The sequence below is a fragment of the Harpegnathos saltator genome, unplaced genomic scaffold (genome assembly GCF_003227715.2).
Source record: "Harpegnathos saltator strain DR-91 unplaced genomic scaffold, Hsal_v8.6 scaffold19, whole genome shotgun sequence".
Classification (NCBI taxonomy): domain Eukaryota; kingdom Metazoa; phylum Arthropoda; class Insecta; order Hymenoptera; family Formicidae; genus Harpegnathos; species Harpegnathos saltator.
The window spans coordinates 574-22337 of record NW_020229972.1 but is presented as its reverse complement, the minus strand read 5'-3'; the positions used below and the strand labels follow the sequence as shown (position 1 = coordinate 22337).

General features: G+C 42.5%; 3 protein-coding genes across 3 annotated transcripts; all 3 read left to right on the top strand.

Annotated features, from left to right (window-relative positions):
• The first annotated feature begins 3784 nt into the window (after positions 1-3784).
• LOC105189010 (uncharacterized) lies at positions 3785-4525 on the top strand. Its single transcript, XM_011150809.1, has one exon. The coding sequence runs from the start codon at positions 3785-3787 to the stop codon at positions 4523-4525; it is 741 nt and encodes a 246-aa protein (XP_011149111.1).
• Positions 4526-5365: 840 nt separating this feature from the next.
• LOC105189009 (uncharacterized) lies at positions 5366-6238 on the top strand. The gene has a single exon (XM_011150807.1). It carries the CDS (start codon positions 5366-5368, stop codon positions 6236-6238), a length of 873 nt encoding a protein of 290 aa, XP_011149109.1.
• Positions 6239-6247: 9 nt separating this feature from the next.
• Positions 6248-7442, top strand: LOC105189008 (uncharacterized). Its single transcript, XM_011150806.1, has 2 exons — positions 6248-6607; positions 6711-7442. The coding sequence occupies exons 1-2, from the start codon at positions 6248-6250 to the stop codon at positions 7440-7442; spliced, it is 1092 nt and encodes a 363-aa protein (XP_011149108.1).
• The last annotated feature ends 14322 nt before the right edge of the window (positions 7443-21764 follow it).

The window sequence follows — 21764 nt, the reverse complement described above, 5'->3', positions numbered from 1 at the left end:
AAAGATTCGAGACACAAAACCTTCCTCTCCCAGCCAGTCGCCACTGTCGACACGCACGACCGAGCGTTCACCGACGACGGGGCGCGCCGATCAATCGCACGAAGCGAACGAAAACGACGCGAGGAGGATGCGCGTCCGAGCCAGCTCGCCCAACGCCCGCAAGCCGGCGAGCGCTCGCGAGCGGCCATCGCGAGAGAGCGAGGACGACGCGCGCCGGGGAAGAGAGGTCACGGTGTAACAATACGAGTACCATTATTAGTTTATTAAAAGAGCAGTATATAGTTAATTTTTAATTTATAAATTCAACTCTCTAATATTTAGTTATGTTAAGAATATGAGCTTTTAATATATGTACAATTCTACTCATAAAATAATTCTTTTTATGCGGTTATGTTTCTAGAACTCTCAGGCCACTATTTGATCAGAAATTCGTGTTCTTTATGTTTTCTTATACTTCAGACTCTATAGTTTTAATTTCTGTAAAAAGAAATTTACTGTTTTATATTTCATAAAATGCCTTTTGTCTATGAAAACGGGCGATGCGACACACTGTGCGGCGGGTAGAGTAGGACTTCCCATTTGAGTGTTTCCAAGTAGGTTTTGACCAATTTTGCAACATGTAGCCAAGAGTTGTCATGCTGCAAAATTACTTTGTTGTGTCTCTCCTCGTATTGTGGCCGTTTTTCCTTCAATGTTCGGCTCAAACGCATCAATTGTAATCAATAATGATCTCCCGTGATGGTTTCGTTGGGTTTGAGGAGCTCATAATATACTACATCCAGCTGATCCCACGAAATACAGAGCATGAGCTTGGAACCATGGATATTTGCCGTCGATGTTGATGCATGGCCAGGCTTACCCCACGTTTTTCTACGCTTCGGGTTATTGTAGTATATTCACTTTTCATCGCCAGTCACAATACGATGCAAAAAATCTTTCCTTTTCTGCCGTTGGAGCAGCTGTTCACACGTGAAAAAACGCCGTTCGACGTCTCTCGGCTTCAATTCGTACGGCACCCAATTTACTTGCTTTCGAATCATTCCTAATGCTTTTAAACGTTTGGCAACTGTTGTGTGATCAACTCCTAATGATTCTACAAGTTCATTTTGCGTCTAACATGGGTCTTCATCGAGTAATGCTTCCAATTCTTCGTTTTCAAACTTTTTCGGTGCGCCAGAGCGTTCTTTATCTTCAACATCAAAATCATTATTTTTAAAGCGTCTAAACCAATCTCTGCATGTTGTTTCCGACAGAGCATAGTCGCCGTAAGTCTTCACAAAAATTCTATGTCCTTCAGCTGTAGATTTTTTTTGAAAAATGTAATGCAGTAAAATTCCCCGCAAATACTCTTTTTGGCACGAAATTCGACATGTTTAACACTATGAAAAAATATATTGTTTACGCTTTGGCGGAATAACATATACGAAGGTAGTCCCAGAAGTACCTGATCTGAAGTATAGATAGCGGTTGTTGTTTGAAAAGAATGACTATGGTAGAAAGTACCAACCTTATAAAGCTTAAGTTTAAAGTTTGACGACACTATGTTGTTTAATATTTGTTTAGCAGCCATCAGTAGTGAATGCTCTCAGTGAATTTGTAAACATGGAAAAAATTGGTCATCGTTATGTGATACAATACTTTCATTTGAAAGGCCTCAGTCGAACCAATAGTAGAATGAAAACGGAGCTATATTCTACTCTGGGGGAGTCTGCTCTTTCGTTTACAACAGTAAAATATTGGGTAGAGTTTAAACGAGGCCGTACGAGCTGCCAAGATGAACATCGCAGTGGTCGACCAAATGAAGTGACTACGCCAGAAATGGTGAAGAAAATCCACAAAATGGTATTGGATGACCGTCGACTGAAAGTGCACGAGTTAGCAGACATGGTAGGCATTTCAAAAAGTGCCGTACATCGCATATTGACTGAAAATTTGGACATGAGAAAGCTGTGCGCAAGATGGGTGCCGCGATTGGAGCAAAAACAGCGTCGTGAGGATGTTTCAATCAAGCGTTTGGCGAAGTTTCGCAACAATAAAGCCGAGTTTTTGCGTCGATTCATAACCATGGATGAAACACGGGTTTTGCGTCGATTCATAATCATGGATGAAACATGGGTTTTGCGTCGATTTATAACCATGGATGAAACATGGGTCCATCACATCATACCTGAGACAAAGGACAGTCAAAACAATGGACCAAAGTGGCTTGATGGCTATTTTGAGGAGTTCGACGATTCCCACTATAAACAGGGTATCGAAGCTATTGAACATCGCCAGGAAAAGTGTCTTGAGCTAAAAGGAGACTATGTAGAGTAATAAAGATATTTTTCCCCAAATTTTTTGTGTTTTTTTTAGGTCAAGTACTTCTGGGACTACCCTCGTACTGTCACCTTAAGCCCGTTCAGGAATGCAGCCGATCCTGCATGGCGGGCGGTCTGGCTTCCCGGCGCCGGCGTTCTCGCGATCGGCGAGGCGCACGGTCTCTCGCAGGCGAGTGCGTGATCGTCCCGCCGGTCGCCCGCGCTTAGCGAGTAGCTCGCCCTGACGCCGCTACGAGGCACGCCTCACGAGTCCGCGACCCGCGGGCAAGAATCCGCCGGCCGGGTATATCACCCAGCGCAACGGCCGGCGCGGCGCCTTCGCATGACCCAACGCCGATTGTGGCAATATCTGGTGTCTGGTCTGTGCGACTTGTAACGCCCGTCTTTACCGACGTTCTCTCTAGGCCTTCCTAGAGTAGTTTTTGTGCATAATCGAGATTCAAACCAACGCACTCTACACTCTGCTGAGTTGACTGCGGTGCTAATATACCCTGCTGGGTTGAGGCTTTATGGTGAGAATCGACTTTAGCTTTGAGTTCGCCTCGTTGCCACAATTCAGGAGCGAATTCGATTGCCTCCGTGTGGAGCGAGTAACTCTCTTTCCGAGCGTCCGTCGAAGACCTCGGCTATTAGGAACGGCGTTGCCGTCTCCTTGAGAGATTTGCGAACTCTCTCTTGCCAAGTATCCGTCTAGGCTCTTGGTGCGTTCAAAAGCGACGTGGTCGCTTCTTCGAGAACTCTGAGCTCTCTGTCCAAGTGTCCTCAAGGCCTTGGCTAGTCGCCCCGGAGCAATTGAGTCGCCTCTCGCGTGACACGAGCTCAGCGCTTTCTCTTGTGCATCTCCATGCTTCTCAGGAACGTGGCAGCTTGCAGGCCGTTTAGTCCGGAGGGGCAGGCCATCCAAAACGACAGAGATCGTTTCATTCCAACGCTCGTGGACGTATCTGTTACGATTGTTCCTCGGGTTTCTCGGCTCGGATTTACGACCCGAATAGGCCGCATGAGACCTGATTCTATTATCGTCCTTGAAAAAACACCGAAGGGCGAATATTTCCAAGTTCTGTGCGGACTTCGACGTTCAAGCAGCTTGATCGCTGCTTATATCGCCACCGCGCGATCAATTCTACGTCCATCATGGACTTCATCGGTAGAGTGACTTGGTCGTCTTGAACCTATTGAGTTCCGTGCGGACGATCGACTTGATAGCGCCTCGATATCATCTTCGAGCCTACGACTACGCATTTGTCGTGACATCGCGTTCCGAAAGGGACGTCTCTTTTCCCCGCGCGGAGGCGTAGGGCGCAAAGGCACGGATTTACGACCCGTGCAATGACAACTTCATATCCGATCTTTCAGATAAGGGTGAACTGGCCCTTCACGGCGTACTCAATTAAACGAGTGCGCCCCGCAACATTTTGGTCCTTCGAGCCGGATCGGAGTCGAAGTAATTGCGCCTGTGCACAATGGCCAGTATCGAGGGACTGCTTGCTCAACAAAAGCACGTTATGAACACCATTCATCGAGCGTTGCCTAATCTTAAAAAATTAGGTAAGGCCAAATGGACGATACCGGTTGTCCGCCAACGCCTCGCCTCGCTCAAGGAAACATTTACTAAATGTCAAGAACTCGATATCAAGCTCAATAGTGCAACAGAAGCGCAAAAAGCCAATAGCAACTACTTTTCCTCCAAGCTCTTCTACCAATGTGAGGACTATTATAATGAAGCTACCGACTTCATGGCGGAAACGTTGGGGACGATCGAGACCTCTCAGCCCTCCGCCATTCACAAAGTCTCACAGGACCCCGTTCGACCATCCTCTCATCTGCCGCGCCTTGATCTCCCAACTTTTGATGGAACGCCGCGCCAATGGGAAAGTTACAGGGACAGATTTCGGTCGCTTATCCACCAGGATAGAACACTCTCCGATGTCGAACGCCTCCACTACTTGTTGTCTACCTTAAAGGGGGAGGCGCTAACCGCTTTAGGCCACCTAGCCTTGACCGACGCTAACTTTGATATGGCTTGGAAGATTTTAGTGTCCCGCTATGAAAACAAACGACGGCTCATCACGGAACACTTGACCACTTTATTCAAGCTTCCAGCGCTTACCACGGAGAATCCAGTTGGACTTCGAAAGTTACGAGACCTCACCAACTCAGCAATTCAAGCACTCAAGAATCTGGAACGTCCAGTCGATTATTAGGACGATATCCTAGTCCTCCTCGTCTCCCAAAATCTCGATCGGAGCACGTGAAAGGCGTGGGAGCTTCGACTCGGAAACTCAGTGGATTATCCCACTTACAACGAGCTCTATAAGTTTCTCGAGGCACGCATCCGAGCATTGGATTCCATGAAACCGTTAGTGCCGAACCGCAACCGTGAACTCGAGTCAGCCGGGACGATCAGAACCCGACCAGTGGTGTCGCATGCGCTCTCGGAAGACCGCCCAGCAAGCGCAACAAAAAAAAAGGTCAAAGGCACGACTAAATAACCCTGTCGCTACCGGCAGGCCGGCGTGCCCACTGTGTCATGCTAATCATGCGCTCTATCATTGTCCGAAGTTCCTCGTACAATCTCCATGTCAACGACTCGACGCGGTTGCCCCGTTATGGCGGTGCTTTAACTCTCTGGGAGTCACCGGACGGACGAGTGTCTGAGCCAACGCCGATGTCGACTGTGTGCAAGGACGCACCACACGCTCTTGCACCAAACAAGTGAGGCTGATGGTGCGAGAAACGCACATCCTCCCGCCGTTGAGGGCTCACCTCTCAGCACCGCTCATCCTGTGACGTCACATACATTGGCGCAGCCTACCGCTTCTGTGCTCCTCGCCACGGCGCACGTCCGTTTGAGCACACCACAGGGCCAGACTACGATACGAGTGTTACTGAATCAAGGGTCCGCTGCAACTCTCCTATCAAACCGAATAGCATAATTGCTCCGAGTCAACAGGAATTCTTCGCCCCTTTGGATCGCAGAGATTGATGGGACGCGAACAAAAACTCGCGGTACCACCATAATCCAAATCAGTCCTTGTGGAAAGATGGAGCCGGCCTACACCACCACGGCACACATTCTCTCGTCCTTGATGCAATATAGACCAGATCACATGCCATGTTCGACGGAGTGGAGGCATATTCGAGGGTTGCAGCTCGCTGATCCTGACCCGTTCGGTTCCGATCCGATTGATTTAATCATCGGCGCTGATCTCTACGGTCGAATCCTCAGCGACGGACGACGAATTGGAGGGGGCGATGAATCGACAGCTCAGAACACGGTCTTCGGGTGGATCCTTTCGGGACGGGTCTCTTCCGGGAGAGTCGAATCGGTCATTTCCACCTTCCACACCACGCTCGAAACACTTGACCAGCGATTACGACAATTCTGGGAAATAGAGGAGATCCCAATCAGTCGTCAACTTAGCCCGGACGATAAGGAGTGCGAGGACCACTTTAAAACCACCCACACAAGGACGAGAGGAGGTCGCTACATTGTTACGTTGCGTCTTCCCTTCAAGTCCGCCGAACCGGTGGAACTTGGCAACTCTCGCTCAATGGCGACAGCTAGTCTCTTGCGACTGGAACGCAGGCTAAGTTCAGACGTCGAGAAACAAACCGCTTATACCGCCTTCATGAAGGAATATGAAGACCTCGAGCACATGACACGAAAGGATCAGGATGACGCTGCTTCCATCGGTCAACGCTATTACATACCATACCATGTGGTCTTTCGGCAGAGCAGCGTCACTACCAAACTCCGTGTGGTATTCAGCGCATCAGCCGTAACCACCACCGGTTACTCGCTCAACCATTTTCTATCGGCCGGTCCCAAATTGCAAACCGACCTGTTCACGATACTATTAGCTTGGCGACAACATCGAGTCGTCCTGACAACGGATATTGAGAAAATGTATTGACAGATAAGGATGGACGACCGGGACATCGACATTCAGCGGATCCTTTGGAGACCAACCATGGCCGAACCCACTGCCGAATATCAGCTCCGCACCGTCACGTATGGGACCACCGCTGCTCCGTTCCTCGCGCTTCGCGTTCCTCAACAGCTAACGGAGGATGAAGGAGCTCGCTATCCATTAGCGGTCCCAGTGTTGCGCCATAATACGTACGTAGATGATTGTATATTCGGTGCGGACACACTAGAATTAGCGGCAAAAATCCGGAATCAATTAACGGCCTTGCTAAGCTGCGGAGGATTCATCTTAAGAAAATGGGCGAGCAATCGTCTTCAATTATTGGACGGAGTGGATCCGGAGAACCACGGGCTGGCAGGTGGAAAGAATTTTCTTCCGGACGATACCCTCTAAGTACTTGGAATCTGTTGGCACTCCGGGCGGGATGTCTTGCAGTTTAGGACGGCGCTTCCACTAGAGCCCGGAACCACTAAACTCCAGATCTTGTCCAAAGTTCACAATATCAAGGTTCTATGATCCTCTGGGCTTAGCTACTCCGGTGTTGGTGAAAGCCAAAATGCTTATGCAACATCTCTGGGCACTCAAGTGCGGGTGGGACGAGACCATTCCGGAGTCGGTTAAAACCGAATGGGCCTGCATACATGCGGACCTGCCTGCCTTGGAAGAGTTGATAGTTCCTCGATGGACTGGTTTCCGTCCGGGCCCACGCAGTTACAAGCTGCATGCCTTCGCAGATGCCTCCACGCGGGCTTATGCGGCGACTATATATCTCCGCGCAATTCCGCAATTGGATTCGTCGGCAGTCACGCTCCTGATTGCAAAATCCAGAGTTGCTCCGCTTAAAACGATTAGTGTACCCAGACTGGAACTATGCACCGCCGTCCTGTCAGCGAGGCTGCTTCGACTGGTGACGACAACTCTCAAACTCGAAGCCAGCCCGACTTACTGTTGGACGGACTCTACCATCGTACTGGCGTTGCTCGCTCAGCCACCAAGTCGCTGGAAGACCTTCGTTGTGAACCGAGTTGCTTACATTCAAGCCTTGACAGCCGGAACACGTTGGCGACACGTTCCCACGTGTGATAACCTGGCCGACTGTGCGTCTCGCGGCCTATCCTCGACAGCAATTAAAGCGCACCAGCTGTGGTGGTCCGGACCTCGATGGCTCCAAAACCATTCCGACGATTAGCCAGAGATGTGGGTCGCGAACGAGGATGAAGCACAACGCGACGAAAAGCCGATCACTTGTACGCACATCGTCAGCAACACGGAGACATGGGACCTACAATCACGCTTCTCATCCCAAGCTCCTACGCGTCACGGCTTTTGTGATGAGATTTATCAACGCAATGCGGACACCCATCCGATCGCGCTTGATCGGTCTGACCCGGCGTCCGTGGCATCTCCGTTCTGTTTACAAGCAAAGGAGATTGAATATGCCAAGCATTACTGGTTACGGAGGATGCAGCAGGACGCCTTCGGTGCAGAGTTCGACTCTCTCCGTCATAGAAAACCAGTCGCTTCATCCAGTCCGATCTCGAGTCTGCACCCCTATCTCGACTCGAATGGGCTTATAAGAGTCGGGGGAAGATTGGACAACGCACCATTGACTGACGGAGGCAAACACCCAGTGCTGCTGAGAGTTCGCTGCTCACTCGAGTGATCGAGCACCATTACCTTCGAACTTTGCACGCGGGACCACAGCGCACTTTGGCATCGTTGCGCAACGAATACTGGATCCTCCGGGCGCGCGTTGTAGTTCGAGCTGTCAGCAAAGCCATCTATTGGAAAAATAATGGATTTCTTTTTACTACACCTGATATAATGAAAAATTGGGCTTTCTATTTAAAAAAATTAAGTTGACTTTCAAAATGCCCTCCAAATAAAAAACTGATAATGCCATTCTCTTTCCCCTTCGAAATCATGAAACACATATTTTAGCTCTTTTTATACCTTTCATAGTTTTCAAGATTTTTACCTGTTACGTTTAAAATTTAACACCCTGTATAGTGCCAACAACGTGCCTACAACTTTGTACAAAATGCTTCAGTATGCTTACAAATATCAGGTGTAGTAAAAAGAAATCCATTATTTTTCCAATAGATGGCTTTAGTTATCTGTATCTCGCATATTGTATAAGTCCGATCGGGTTCCACTAGATGGCGTTAGAAAGATGAGATTTCATACTAAAAAAACTTTTGTGACAGTTTTGTGATTAGTTGACTCAGTTTTGTTTGAGCACGCGTCAAAGATGGACACTAGCAAAGAGAAAATACGCTATATTTTACAGTTTTTCTTCGATAAAGGCGAAAACGCAAGCCAGGCGGCTGAAAATGTAAATAGTGTTTATGGTCCTGATACTGTAACAGCCAATCACGCGTAATTTTGGTTTCATCGATTCCGTTCCGGTAATTTCGATGTCAAAGATGCACCACGCACTGGAAGGCCAATTGTCGAAAATATCGATAAAATCATGGACATTGTCGAGTCCGACCGTCATGTAAGCACTGTTTCGATTGCCCAAGAGCTAAAGATTGCACAAAAAACCGTTTGAAACCATTTGAATAAGGCTGGATACAAAAAGAAGCTCGATGTATGGGTGCCACACGAGTTAACGAAAAAAAACCTCATGGACCGAATTTCCATCTGCGAATCGCTGCTGAATCGCAACAAAATCGACCCATTTCTGAAACGGTTGGTCACTGGTGATGAAAAGTGGATCATTTACGACAACGTCAAGCGAAAACGGTCGTGGTCGAATCGCAGTGAGCCGGCGGAAACGGTGACCAAGCCAGGATTGACGGCCAGGAAGGTTTTGCTGTGTATTTGGTGGGATTGGCAGGGAATTATCTACTACAGTGCCCGGAATTACTTGCACGATCAGGCCGATTTCTGAGAGCTACGCCTCCTTACTTCCCCTTACCGCTCCAGCCCGCACGGCGGACCTAGAAACTGACAGCCGCGAGGCGCTGTCTCAAGCACGTCACATGAGACAGTCATATGAGACGCTTCATAGTTTAACATAGCTGAAACAAATTTATTTATTAAAACACCTCCATAGGCATTTTTTATAGTTTACTAATATAAAATAGTCTTAATATTAATATAAATATATATTAATAGAAATATTAATATAAGTAATATTCTTAATATAACTATAATATACACTGTATATTATAGTTATATTAAGAATATTACAGTGTATACAGTGTATATTATAGTTATATTAAGAATATTACTTATATTAATATTTCTATTAATATATATTTATATTAATATTAAGACTATATTATATTAGTAAACTATAAAAAATACCTATGGAGTTGTTTTAATAAATAAATTTGTTTCAGCTATGTTAAACTGTGAAGCGTCTCATATGACTGTCTCATGTGACGTGCCTGAGACAGCGCCTCGCGACTGTCAGTTTCTAGGTCCGCCGTGCGGGCTGGAGCGGTAAGGGGAAGTAAAGAGGCGTAGCTCTCAGAAATCGGCCCGATCGTGCAAGTAATTCCGGGCACTGATCTACTATGAGCTGCTCCCCTACGGCAAAACTCTTAACTCGGAACTGTACTGTCAACAATTGGACCGTCTGAAGGAAGCAATCGCCCAGAAGCGGCCAGCTTTGGCCAATAGGAGAGGAATTGTGTTCCATCAGGACAACGCCAGGCCACACATATCGATAGTGACTCGCCAGAAGCTCCGGGAGCTTGGTTGGGAGGTTCTTATGCATCCACCTTATAGTCCGGACCTGGCACCAAGTGATTACCATCTGTTCCTGTCCATGGCGAACAATTTTGTTGGTGAAAAATTCGCTTCAAGAGAGGCTTGTGAAAATCGACTGTCTCAATTTTTTGCCAATTGGGACGAGGGCTTCTATGAGAGAGGCATAATGAAATTACCTTCAAAATGGCAACAAGTTATCGAACAAAACGGCGCATATTTGATCTAAATCGGATCATTCTAACTATGGTAATTAAAGCTTTCAATTTCATGCAAAAATAATGGATTTCTTTTTACTACACCTGATATAATTATATAGAGGTCCCTTATAGTTTTTGAGATATTTGATTTTAAAGTTTTATAATTGTACGTTGAAGTATATTTGAAGTAGACAAGCAGTTTTCATTTACTTTAAATATAGGAAACAGTACATATAAGCGAGAGAGGGGTTCTGCTCGGTATTTCAAATTCGATAATCTTATTTACAATTCTATCGAATAATTATTTTGCTCATCATATCTTGACTGTTATACATACTGAAAGAAAACTGATAAAGATCTTAGTTCATAACTATTATATAACACATGTGTTATATAACAGTTATATTGTTAAGTAGGAAATTACAACTAACATGCACGTTACATGTAATATTAGGCCTGTTCGTTTTGTCTGCATTGCTGAACTGGTGCATTAAGTTAAAGTGAGACAAACGTAGGTTTTCTCACTTCAACTTGTTGCAGCAGTTCAGCAGTGCAGACAAAACGAACAGGCCTACTGGCCCATATTCAGAACGCGCTAACAAAGATATTAGCATGGTAACAAGTCGAGATATCAGCGTTCTTATTAGCACACATATTCTCAATGCGATGATAGCAGCATTTTATTAGGACATATCGATAATCACGCGTGTTTAGAGCAAAATCCCTATTCAGAACCACGAATAAGTCGTAACAGCGCACTAACATATCGATATCTTAGCAGCGTGCGATAAAAGTGGTCAGGGTCATGTATAAGCGCACTAACAGCTCCTGTCACATTTAAAGAAATAATAATAATAATTTAAATAATAATAATAATTTAAATAATAATAATAATTTAAATAATAATAATGATTTAAATAATAATAATAATTTAAATAATAATAATAATTTAAATAATAATAATAATTTAAATCAATTATTGTTTTCTTTTCTTCGGCAGAAAATTTTCCCTTCTCTTGTCGCTCATCTATAAAGATACGAACATGTATATTTATTAAAATTATCCGTTATTAAGAGCAAGCAATGAATAATAAATAAGCAATGTAACAAAATTATTAGAATGAAATGTAAAATAATATAATAAATAAACTTACTATACACAATTTGACAATATATCAGAGCACTCCATTTCGCAAAAATCGTCAACGGACATTTGAATATCGCTGGACGACGCGCATCTCGTACTCTTGCTACATCCACATTACGCGATATGAAAAGGACCAATAGCTACATACTGCTCGAAAACGAGCACTCTTATTGGTTGTCATTGCGTCTTTAGGTAATAGTGCTCTGTTCTTACATTCTGCATACGAGCGCTAACAAACGCACCTACATCTCGCGTATTTAGAAGCGTATATGTTAGCACGTTCTGAATATGGGCCATTGTATTTGCTGGGTTGATTCCTCCTGATGATATATATATAATTTTTACTATATTCTGTGTAGTAGCTCAGATATGAACCAAACTATCACAGACACACTTCGTTACCGAGTGACATCGATGTAGTTGACGTGTATTTTTCAGGGGGCGCGTCGAATTCATAAAAATTTCTGAATCTTCGTTAATGGCCGCTCTCAGGTTTCTCTCTGACAGCAGAGAGAAGCCTGAGAGCGGGCATGGCTGCATTTACAGCGTTATGGAAAAGTTGGCTGATCCGCAGCGCCAACTGGGTCCATTTTTCATGGACATGAACTGCTAAGCCAATGTCCACGATTTGTTGGTACTATTCCGTTCTATGTCCATAATTATTTGGTTCTGTTCTGTGCTATGTTCACGAGCGAGCTAGATTAGTTAGATAAAAACGAAGAATCGGTCTTTGTCTCACCACCAGCGAATAGACAATCGCGACGAAGCGAGCCAGCAGCGATGTTATCGTAAGGCAGACGTCGCCATCTCCCCTTTCACCCCCTTATTTTCCTTTCCACATTGTTTTATATTCATAATTCGAGAAGAAAATAATTTCGAGAGTTCGGACGATTTCTAGCAATGATGCGATAGAGATAACACGCGGCCACATTAATTTGTCATGATTTGAATATTACTTATAATTACATAACCGCCCATATATGCAACTTATAGATAATTATTGCGCGTATGTTTTAATATTGTACAATATGGTATATAATAACAACAACTTCATTTCTTGCAGTAATTTTTTTAAGATCTTCGTTGAGGTCGTGAATTAATTTTTTTCTTCATCAATCAGTTTTCTGCAAAAATTACGATTTTTTAAATAAAATATAAAATGTTTCTCTTCTCTTCTCTCCGAAGAGTTAATTAAAAAATGTATACTCCATAGAGTCAACTAACAAATGTATAGTCAGAAGAGTCAATTCAAAAGTGTACTCCGAAAAGTCAATTTAATAGCGTATTCCGAAGAGTCAATTTGAAAGCGTACTCTGAAAAATCAAATTAATATTGTAATCCGAAAAGTTAATTTATAATAGAATATTTACTTCGATCATTCAGTTGAAGAAAAAAACATTTATTTATTATTATATTCAGAGAATAATATTTAATTTATTATTTATTTATGCTTATCTTACTTATGCTTACCCTACATATGCTTCTTTGAATGAAAAATTTAATTTGTTCACTGATTCAGATTCAGATTTGTTAAAATATCTCTTATGCGCAACTCTTGAACAGGTAGGTAGTAAAATAATTTTTTTTCTTTACGAATTTTATAAACTTTTCACGAACATAAAAATTGAAAGATTCTCAGAGGACAAATAACTTTTCTTGAACATTTAAACCAAAGGAAAATATTTTCCCATTAATAAAGAATGAATAATTAATATCTCACACAAGAGGAATCTTCATCCTTGAAATCACCGCGCGATTTTGCTTTTAGAAAAGTATAATATTGATGTAATAGTAACAAATGCTATCCAAAAACGGTACAAATCTTAAACGTTTTTAAGAAATGTAGTTTGAAGTTTAGTCTTTTCTGTTAATGTCGTTATAGCAAAAGAATTACCAATTTGCTTCAGTAGCGCAGTGGATCAGGCTTTGTGATATGAGCGTAGAGGTTAGTCAAGTGTGTCATTTTTACTATCACAGGGAGAACTATGTAGAATGTATAATAATACGCAGACAAATTCTTTACATAGTCATACTTATTTCTTTTAGCATGAATAAAAATGATCAATGCTAACGTGATAAGTGTATATCGCAATTGTACGTGTACGCAATTGTACACATACAAACACATATACGAGGGCGGTCCAATAAGTGCTTAGCCTCACCGCCCGATGGCGCCACTATCGCAAGAGAAATTTACTATCGTGTAGTACATTCTCGTAGACGGCTACTGTCGAAATTTCAGCCGAATCGGACTCGTAGTTTTGTTTTGACCGCGTGTGGAAGCGGGCGTGTCCGCGGATTTTAGAAAAATGGAAAAAGAACAATATCGGTCGGTGATTCGATTCTTGTTTTTGGAAGTGAAATCGCGCAGCGAAATCAAAGAGCGCTTGGATGCTGTGTACGGTGACTCTTCTCCTTCGATGGCGACCGTCAAAAATTGGTTTAACGAGTTTCAACGTGGTCGCACGTCGGTTTTTGATGAGCCACGCCCAGGTGCCCCGAAAACGGCTACCACGGAGAATAACATGACAAAAATCCACGATTTCGTATTGGCAGACCGCCGATTGAAGGTGCGCGAGATAGCTGAGACAGTAGGCATCTCAAAAGACCGCGTGGGTCATATCCTGCATGAAATTTTGGGCATGAGAAAGCTGTCGGCGCGATGGGTGCCGCGTTTGCTCACTCCGGACTACAAGCGCAACCGTGAGACCACTTCAGAGCAGTGTTTGACGCTGTTTAAGCGCAATCCGAAGGAGTTTCTGCGTCGTTTCGTGACCGTCGACGAAACATGGATCCACTGGTACACACCAGAGACCAAGGAACAGTCGAAACAGTAGACTTCACCCGGCGAACGTGCTCCGAAGAAGGCGAAGACTGTCCTATCGGCCGGAAAGGTGATGGCCACCGTTTTCTGGGATTCACAAGGTGTGATCTACATCGACTACCTGGAGAAGGGCAAAACGGTCACAGGGCTGTACTATGTCGAATTATTGGGCCGATTCGACGCCGAATTGCAGAAAAAACGGCCCCATTTGGCGAAAAAAAAAATGCTCTTCCACCATGACAACGCACCGGGTCACACCTCCGCCCTCGCCACGGTCAAATTGGTCGAATTGGGCTACGAACTGCTGCCCCATCCACCGTATTCTCCAGATTTGGCCCCGTGCGACTTCTTTTTGTTTCCAAACTTGAAAAAGTCACTCGCCGGGCAGAAATTTGAGTCGAATGAGGAGGTCATCGCCGCCACGGAGGCCTACTTTGCAGACCTCGAGAAAACGTATTTTTCAGACGGGTTAAAGAAGTTGGAGCATCGCTGGGTCAAGTGTATTGAGCTAAAAGGAGACTATGTTGAGAAATAAATCGCCACTTTTCCAAAATTTTCATTTTTCTTTTGTAGGCTAAGTACTTATCGGACCACCCTCGTACACACGTATACCAATGATGTCAAAACCGAACAATTCGTGAAAATTTTTTATTGATCGCAATTGTACGCAAAGATGAAAGAGAAGTACACGGGTCTCCGCGGGTATCTCGTCATATTAATTGTCTATGAGCTGATAAATAATTGATCTCCGGTATTTACAAGTTACGCTTGTCCGCAGCTTGTTCGGTTTTGACATCATTGGTATCAGTGATGCGAATTTGGTGATGGGCTTGCACGAGGATTCTCCTCCCTCCCACCCATATACGCACATAGCCAGCTCGGCCAATCCGTGTGAGCCACGCGATCGGCAATTGTCGACGCGCCGAGCGAGCGAGAGAGAGAGAGAATATCATTCCCTCCTTGTCGCTCTCGAGCCCTTGTTCTCGCTCAGCGAGCGAGCCTAATTCTTTCTTACCCATAATCTGAATCGCGGGCGCGACTGTCTCTCTCTCCTTTCCTCTTTATGACAATACTGAAAGTTTTGCCTACTCGGCACATCGAAATTATTACAAATAATATTTTATTATTAATAATATTATTATTTGTAATATATATTATTTGTAATATTATTATTTGTAATTTTATTTGTAATTGTATAATAATGTTACAAATAATACAAATGTTTACAAATTTTATTATTTGTATAAATTTATATCATTTGTAATATTATTTGTAATAGTATTAATAATATTCGGCGCCAAGGAAATGAAATATATTTAATTAATTATTTTGCGGAGTCGGGCAGGTTCACAGATTTGATTATTGGATTGTTTAATAATATTTTAAGAATAATTTTAAGTTATACAAGGATGTAGTATGAAATATAAAAGAATATTGTGTTACGTCCTAGAGGAGGAACGCAACCCTTTCGTTCGCGAGTAAGGCGAACCTCGTTCGTACACGCGTGTCAGTGAACGGGTCAGGGACCCGACGGGTCCCTTTACTCGGGCACCGACGTACGACGAGTGGTCCGTTTTTCGGTCAGGGACGCGAATCCCTTTACCGGGGATAGGACCATGAGTTGACTGTTGGAAGGGTATATGTGATTTTGAAATCAATTGGAAAAAGAATGAAATATAAACAGATTTATTAAAATAACAAAATGAATTACGGCGCGGTTCAATACAGTTGAGGAATGACTGTGTATGTGTATGTGTGTATGTATGAGAAGTGAAAGAAGGAGGAAATAATAAAAAAAAGGTAGGAATATGAGTAAAGAATTAGTCGGGTGAGGGGGAGCGTGAGTGGTCGGGTGAATTTAAGGGAGTGGATAGTTCGGAAAACGTGGTGGAGGGTTATCCCTATGTTGTTATAATGACCCACTAAAACGGATTTCAATAATATGGGGAATTAATAAGATGGTGGTAGAAAAGGTAGAAGCAAAAAAAAAACAGAACTTACTGCTGACTCCTGTTATCCTGAAGGTGAGCAAAAATAAAATTGATGTTTGGTAGCTCCTGCTCGATAGGTCACGTTGTGCTCGTCCACTCCCTTCCAATTGTCCAATTATGGCACAATAGCAGTGATTCAAACTTTTTATTTTTTTTGGGTCCCAAAAATAAAAAAATAAGACAGAGGACGTAAAAGAATATGTAGTACCGAAACAAAACCGAAGACGAATTTGAGTCTAAGGACGTGTTTTTACAAGTCTGATTTTTGAAACTAGAATCTATGTGAATCTGTTCTTTCTGTCTCTCAGAATAGAAGTAACGGTAGAAGTTGAAGTAGAAGTGCCCGCGGAGGCGGATTACCGCGGTTTTTATAGTAATAATCGGAGGCAGAAGCTATCAGGATGGGTAGAGAGATGGCCTTTGAGGAAGGGGTGGATTGGTCTTAGTGGGAAAAAGTCTCAGCCATTAGCAAAGTTAAAAGACATCGTGGGAGGAGACAGTTAGTTTTTGGAGATATGAATATGGAAGGGCTAAAGGGTGGAGCGTGAGTGTCTCATAGTTTTAGGTGGATATATGATTGGCTGAATGAGTTAGGCGCGACAAGCGTAGAGGTGGTGGGTTCTTGAGATAGAGAAATGTATACAAGTGGACGGCTGGAAAAATCAAAATGCCGTAAATCAAAGGCTGGGATCAGATTTTACGACTATCAGTGAAGTAGGCTTTGTTGGTTGACTGATTGGGCACATATGGTTTTGGATTGGGAAGATGTGAGTTTCAAGTTTTAGAGCAGGGATGCTCTGAGTTGCTTTGTTTCACTGAAGGTTTATTAGCGCGGAGTTTCAAGTTTTTATAACTGGGACGACGGACACACTTGGCGAACACTACCCAGGTATAGGTTTTTACAACAGGGCATTGTTTCCTGTTATGGAATTTTCCCGAATCGCTTTTCATTTGGCGCGACGGCTGTTCGCCAGATGGGTCTGTTTCCTAATTTATATTTATATATGTATATATTCCTATTATAGTTATATTAGGAGAATATAAATCTGCGAGAGGAAAGAATTTTTACTAATTAAATCTACAGGACGTAACACCCCCTGCCTTAGACAAATGTTGGGGCCGCCAACATTTGCCTACGTAGTGTATTGTTAAAATCGTATTAATTGTGTGTAATTGAGTGTAGATTGTAATATAGTCGATTCGATTTTCGCAATTAAAATACTCATTTGTAGCTGATATGGTCCTTGAGTTTTTACAGATGTGTTGTTTTATTGCCAGGCAGCGCAAGGTGGCAGGCTTCGGATCCTCTTTCCTTTTTAGTCTGGTAGTTCGTGTTTCGGGTTGCAATATGGTTATCCTGTTTTGCGGTTAAAACCTGCTAGGTTGTCTGCTTAAATATGTTATAAAATAATCTGGAAAAAATACTTCGAGGAGATTGACGCAATTATTCGTAAATCATCTGATAAATATAATTAGAAAGAGCTTAATTATAATAATTCGTGTTTGTTTAGAAGGAGGAAAGAGAAGGCGACCACCAAAACCCCTTCCTTCCTTTTTTTCGTCCTTCTATATATATGTATGTATAGAGAAAAAAGAAAATAATATTGAAATAGTATCTTATAAAGAAAAGGGAAATTCAGTGTTATACTTTGTATCATCATTATAAATTATTATAAATATTTTCTTTTCTCTCCTTTTTTTTATTATTTTTATTACAAAATTTTTATTTTATATATATATTTATTAAATTATATATATATATTTTTTTTGTGTATGATGTATAATACGATATGTAGTATAAATGCATGTGGTACGTAATACAGTATATATGTAACATGTAAGAATATGTGTTAGTGTATAAAAGCATAAAAGTATGTAAAGTGTGTGAGTATATAAAAGTATAAAAGTATATAAGCATATAAGAGTATATAAAAAATATATATATATGAATATATAAAAAAAAAAGATATATAAAAGAAAGATATATATATGAAAGTATATAATAGGTGTTATTATAAAAGTATATATTCCTTATATTGAGGGAAATGGCCTGTAATTTTTGTTTGTTTCTATAGCGAGGTTTATCGCTATTAGGTCCCTTTTCAAGTCCGCGAGTCCTATTTGTCCGGGCCGTTCTAAATAGAGGTCAATGTCTGTTTTCTCTGCAGGTCGCTTGATCACCATGTAACCTATTTCGTTTTCGGCAAGTAGTTTGGTAATCTCTATTGTCTTTTTAGGCCAGCGGGCCGCCGATTCTACGGATCTAACCCCGTGTAGTCCACAGCCTATAGCCTGCCATGCCGTTAAGTGGTATCGTTGCGGTAGGTTGTACAATTGTGTAATTGGTTTTTTAATGATGCGTCCCCAATCACCCAGGGTGATTTACGGCAGTAGAACCACCGACATGGGTAATGGTTCCGCGATACCACTCGCCGCAATCTTTTACTGCCACGACGAGTCCAGTTTTGACTGCGTGCGGAAACATGTGGTACTTCTTCGCGTGTCGTTCCATCTTCCATTTGATCTCGGCTTGTAATTCCGAGACTTCTTCCCGGTTGAACTGGAGTTGTACCCAGAAGAGTGTGGGAGATTCCACGTGGGTGACATATACTGGAAGTCGCCCACGGCACAATTTCTCCGTGTTGATATGTTCTATTGCCATTTCTGCTAAATTGATAACAGGTGAAAAAGAAATAATGAGGCTTGCAACGATTGACCTTTATGGTTTGAGAGTGAGAGAGTAAGTAGTAGTCTCCTTTTGAGGGAGTGAAGGGACGAAGACTATGATATCCAGTGCTAGTGGTAGGATGTGGTTCGGTGGTAATAGGAGGATTACTAGATCCACCATTGAGTTCTTGTAACTCGGTGAAATCTTTATTGATTTTGGTGGTCTTCTTCCCGCCGATTAGAATTAATAATTGTGTAAGAGAGTCCCAGAGAGCTCCTATTAAATAACAGGAACACCCATATATTGAGTGTAGTGCTAAACCATGTAAAATGGTGTCCAGTAATAGTTTAATAAACCGAAAAATAAGGAAGATTCCCATTATTCCAGCACTAATGTTGCCGAAAATCAAAAATCGTCCCCAGATTTTGTTCCAAGTTGAAGTGGCTAGTTTTTCTAATGAAGCTTCGTCTAGAAGGTTTGTAAATGATCCTCCATGGATCGTAGCGCTGTGGCCCATCATTGCTCGAGCCATTGTATTGAGAACGGCAGGTCGTTCTGCTGGGAATAAGATGTGATCTTTGAATTCGTCGAGATCCGATTGGCTGTAAATGCCGCTGGTGGCCAGTGCTCCAGGACTGGTGTATTTCCATTCTGGTTTAGTCATAGGTTTCAAAGTTGTTGGCGGAATGGATTTTATCGGATTTGGCATCATTTTGTACCAATCTTCTCCTAATTGGTACATCACAGGTGCCAAGGGGTTGCAGTTGACCTGTGTTCCTTGGCGAAGCAGTAAGTGAGTTTGTGGTGCTAAATAATATGTTTCATTTTCTCTTATTACCGGAAGTTGAGTATAGCAGTTGGGCGTTCGAGCTACTTGAACTTCCACTGGTACACATTTAATGATGTGTATTACTTCTCCGGCTAATATCGAAGTATAACCTGATGCTTTCATGAAATGATATGCAAATATATCTGGAGATTGAGTTGCTATCGCCAGTGCGTTCTGTAGCATTTTCTGCTCGAGATAGCATTGCTGATATAACATATTCCTGTAAAGCTGATTTAATTGTGCTCGGAAATGTTTTTCTACATACACGAATTTGGAGTTCATATATGTAAAGATATCTGTGTTTGCCGGGTTGTGTATCTTTTTGAAGATACTCAGGTCAGTGAAGGTTTCAAAGATAAACAGTTTCGGGTGCTCCGTTTTTACTAAGGGGTAACCGCAGGCCTTTACCTCGCCTCTACTTGCTAGAGCGAAGGTAGTATCCTGTGTAGTAATAGAATATACCGTTTGGGATCCGGCATCAGTGCTGTCTTGCATTTTGATAGCGTATCCGTCGAATAAAACTCCATAACTGCTCCCTTTGCATGAATCATCTGGTATGGTATCCCAATAAGTATTTCCTCCTTCGATATCGACGCAATGTGCGGCTTTTAATTCGCAATAAACCCCTGATCTGAGCACCACTTGATTGGCGTTAAGTTTTACCGTTGCACTGTATTCTTGTAATGTAATCTTTACATTCGCTAATACTACAACGCTTGTCCAGCTTCCATAATCGTCGGTGAAAGCGCTTCCATAACATGTACCGTCATTTTCAACTTTTCCCGCCAAAGTTACTGGCCTACTTATAGTTTGATTAATTTTTAGTCCTGATATATATGTGGTTCCTAGTCTAGCTGTGCTATGCCAGTGCATACGTAAGCATTCTTGACGAGACGTTTCCTGAATATATGCGTATTTGCCATTTGCTACGTCCATAGTATGAGAGTGCATTCCACATCTTCTTACAATACGATCTATTTCCACCTTGCATTGTCTTACCATTACAGAATGGAAATCGTTGGCTTGCAATAATTGCAATTTTAATTTGGTGGAGTTGACCTTCTGTGGCGGTATGTCGCATTCTTCGATAGTGAGAAGCGATACGGTGGTTATATTGGATGAAGCTGAACCGCAATCATATCCGATTATTCCCTTGATAGGGAAGATATAAGGTGAGAATAAGCAGAATGATCCCACGATGCATCTGAAATTGTGATTATCCTAATCATTAAACTTTATTCTTGTTTACTGGAATGATGTAAGATATCCGAAGTCTATTAGGATGAACGATACGGCTGTTCTTTTGCAATTTGATTCTGACATTATTTCTGTTTATTATCTCTAGTACTTCGTGTGGCCCAGTGTATTGATCTCCGAATTTTCCGGGTTTAGGTCCCTTTAATAAGAAGACATAATCTCCCGGTTTAAAAGTCTGAGGATTAATTTTTTTATCGTAATAGCCCTTAGATTTACTTTAGCGTCAGTCAAATTGTCATTTGCTTGTAATTGCATTTTGTGTAATCGAGTAAATAGTTGTATCAAGTAATCATCATATGTTTTTATTTTGTCGTCTTCGAGTAATGGTTCGTTTGACGGCATTCTCGCGGGTCTACCGAAAACTAATTCTGGTGTGTTTAGTGCCTTCATGTATGCAAGTATTGTAATTTTGTATCGCTAAGTCTACCCATTCATCCCATTCCTTTTCATTGGTTGCGTATTGTTTCAAATATTCTCCTAGGTGCGTGTGAGATCTTTCCAAGGAACCATTTGATTGTGGATGGAAGGCAGTTGTACGAAACCTTCGTATTCTGTAGTATTTTGCTACTTTCCTTATTAGATCGCTGATGAAATTTCTTCCTTGGTCGGTGAGCACAGCTTTAGATGGTCCAAAAATAGCGATAAATCTCTTCACAAATTTATCGGCTATTGTTGCAGCAGTTTGATCCGGTAATGGTACGGCTAAGCTGAATTTACTTAGTTGATCTTGCATTGTGAGAATATATTCGTTACCATTTTTAGTACGTGGTAATGGTCCTACTATATCCATGGCAATTTTATCGAATGTCCATCCTGGAGTATCCGTTATTACCATAGGTTGTTTAGTTTTTACTCGGACCAATTTCTTTAACTGG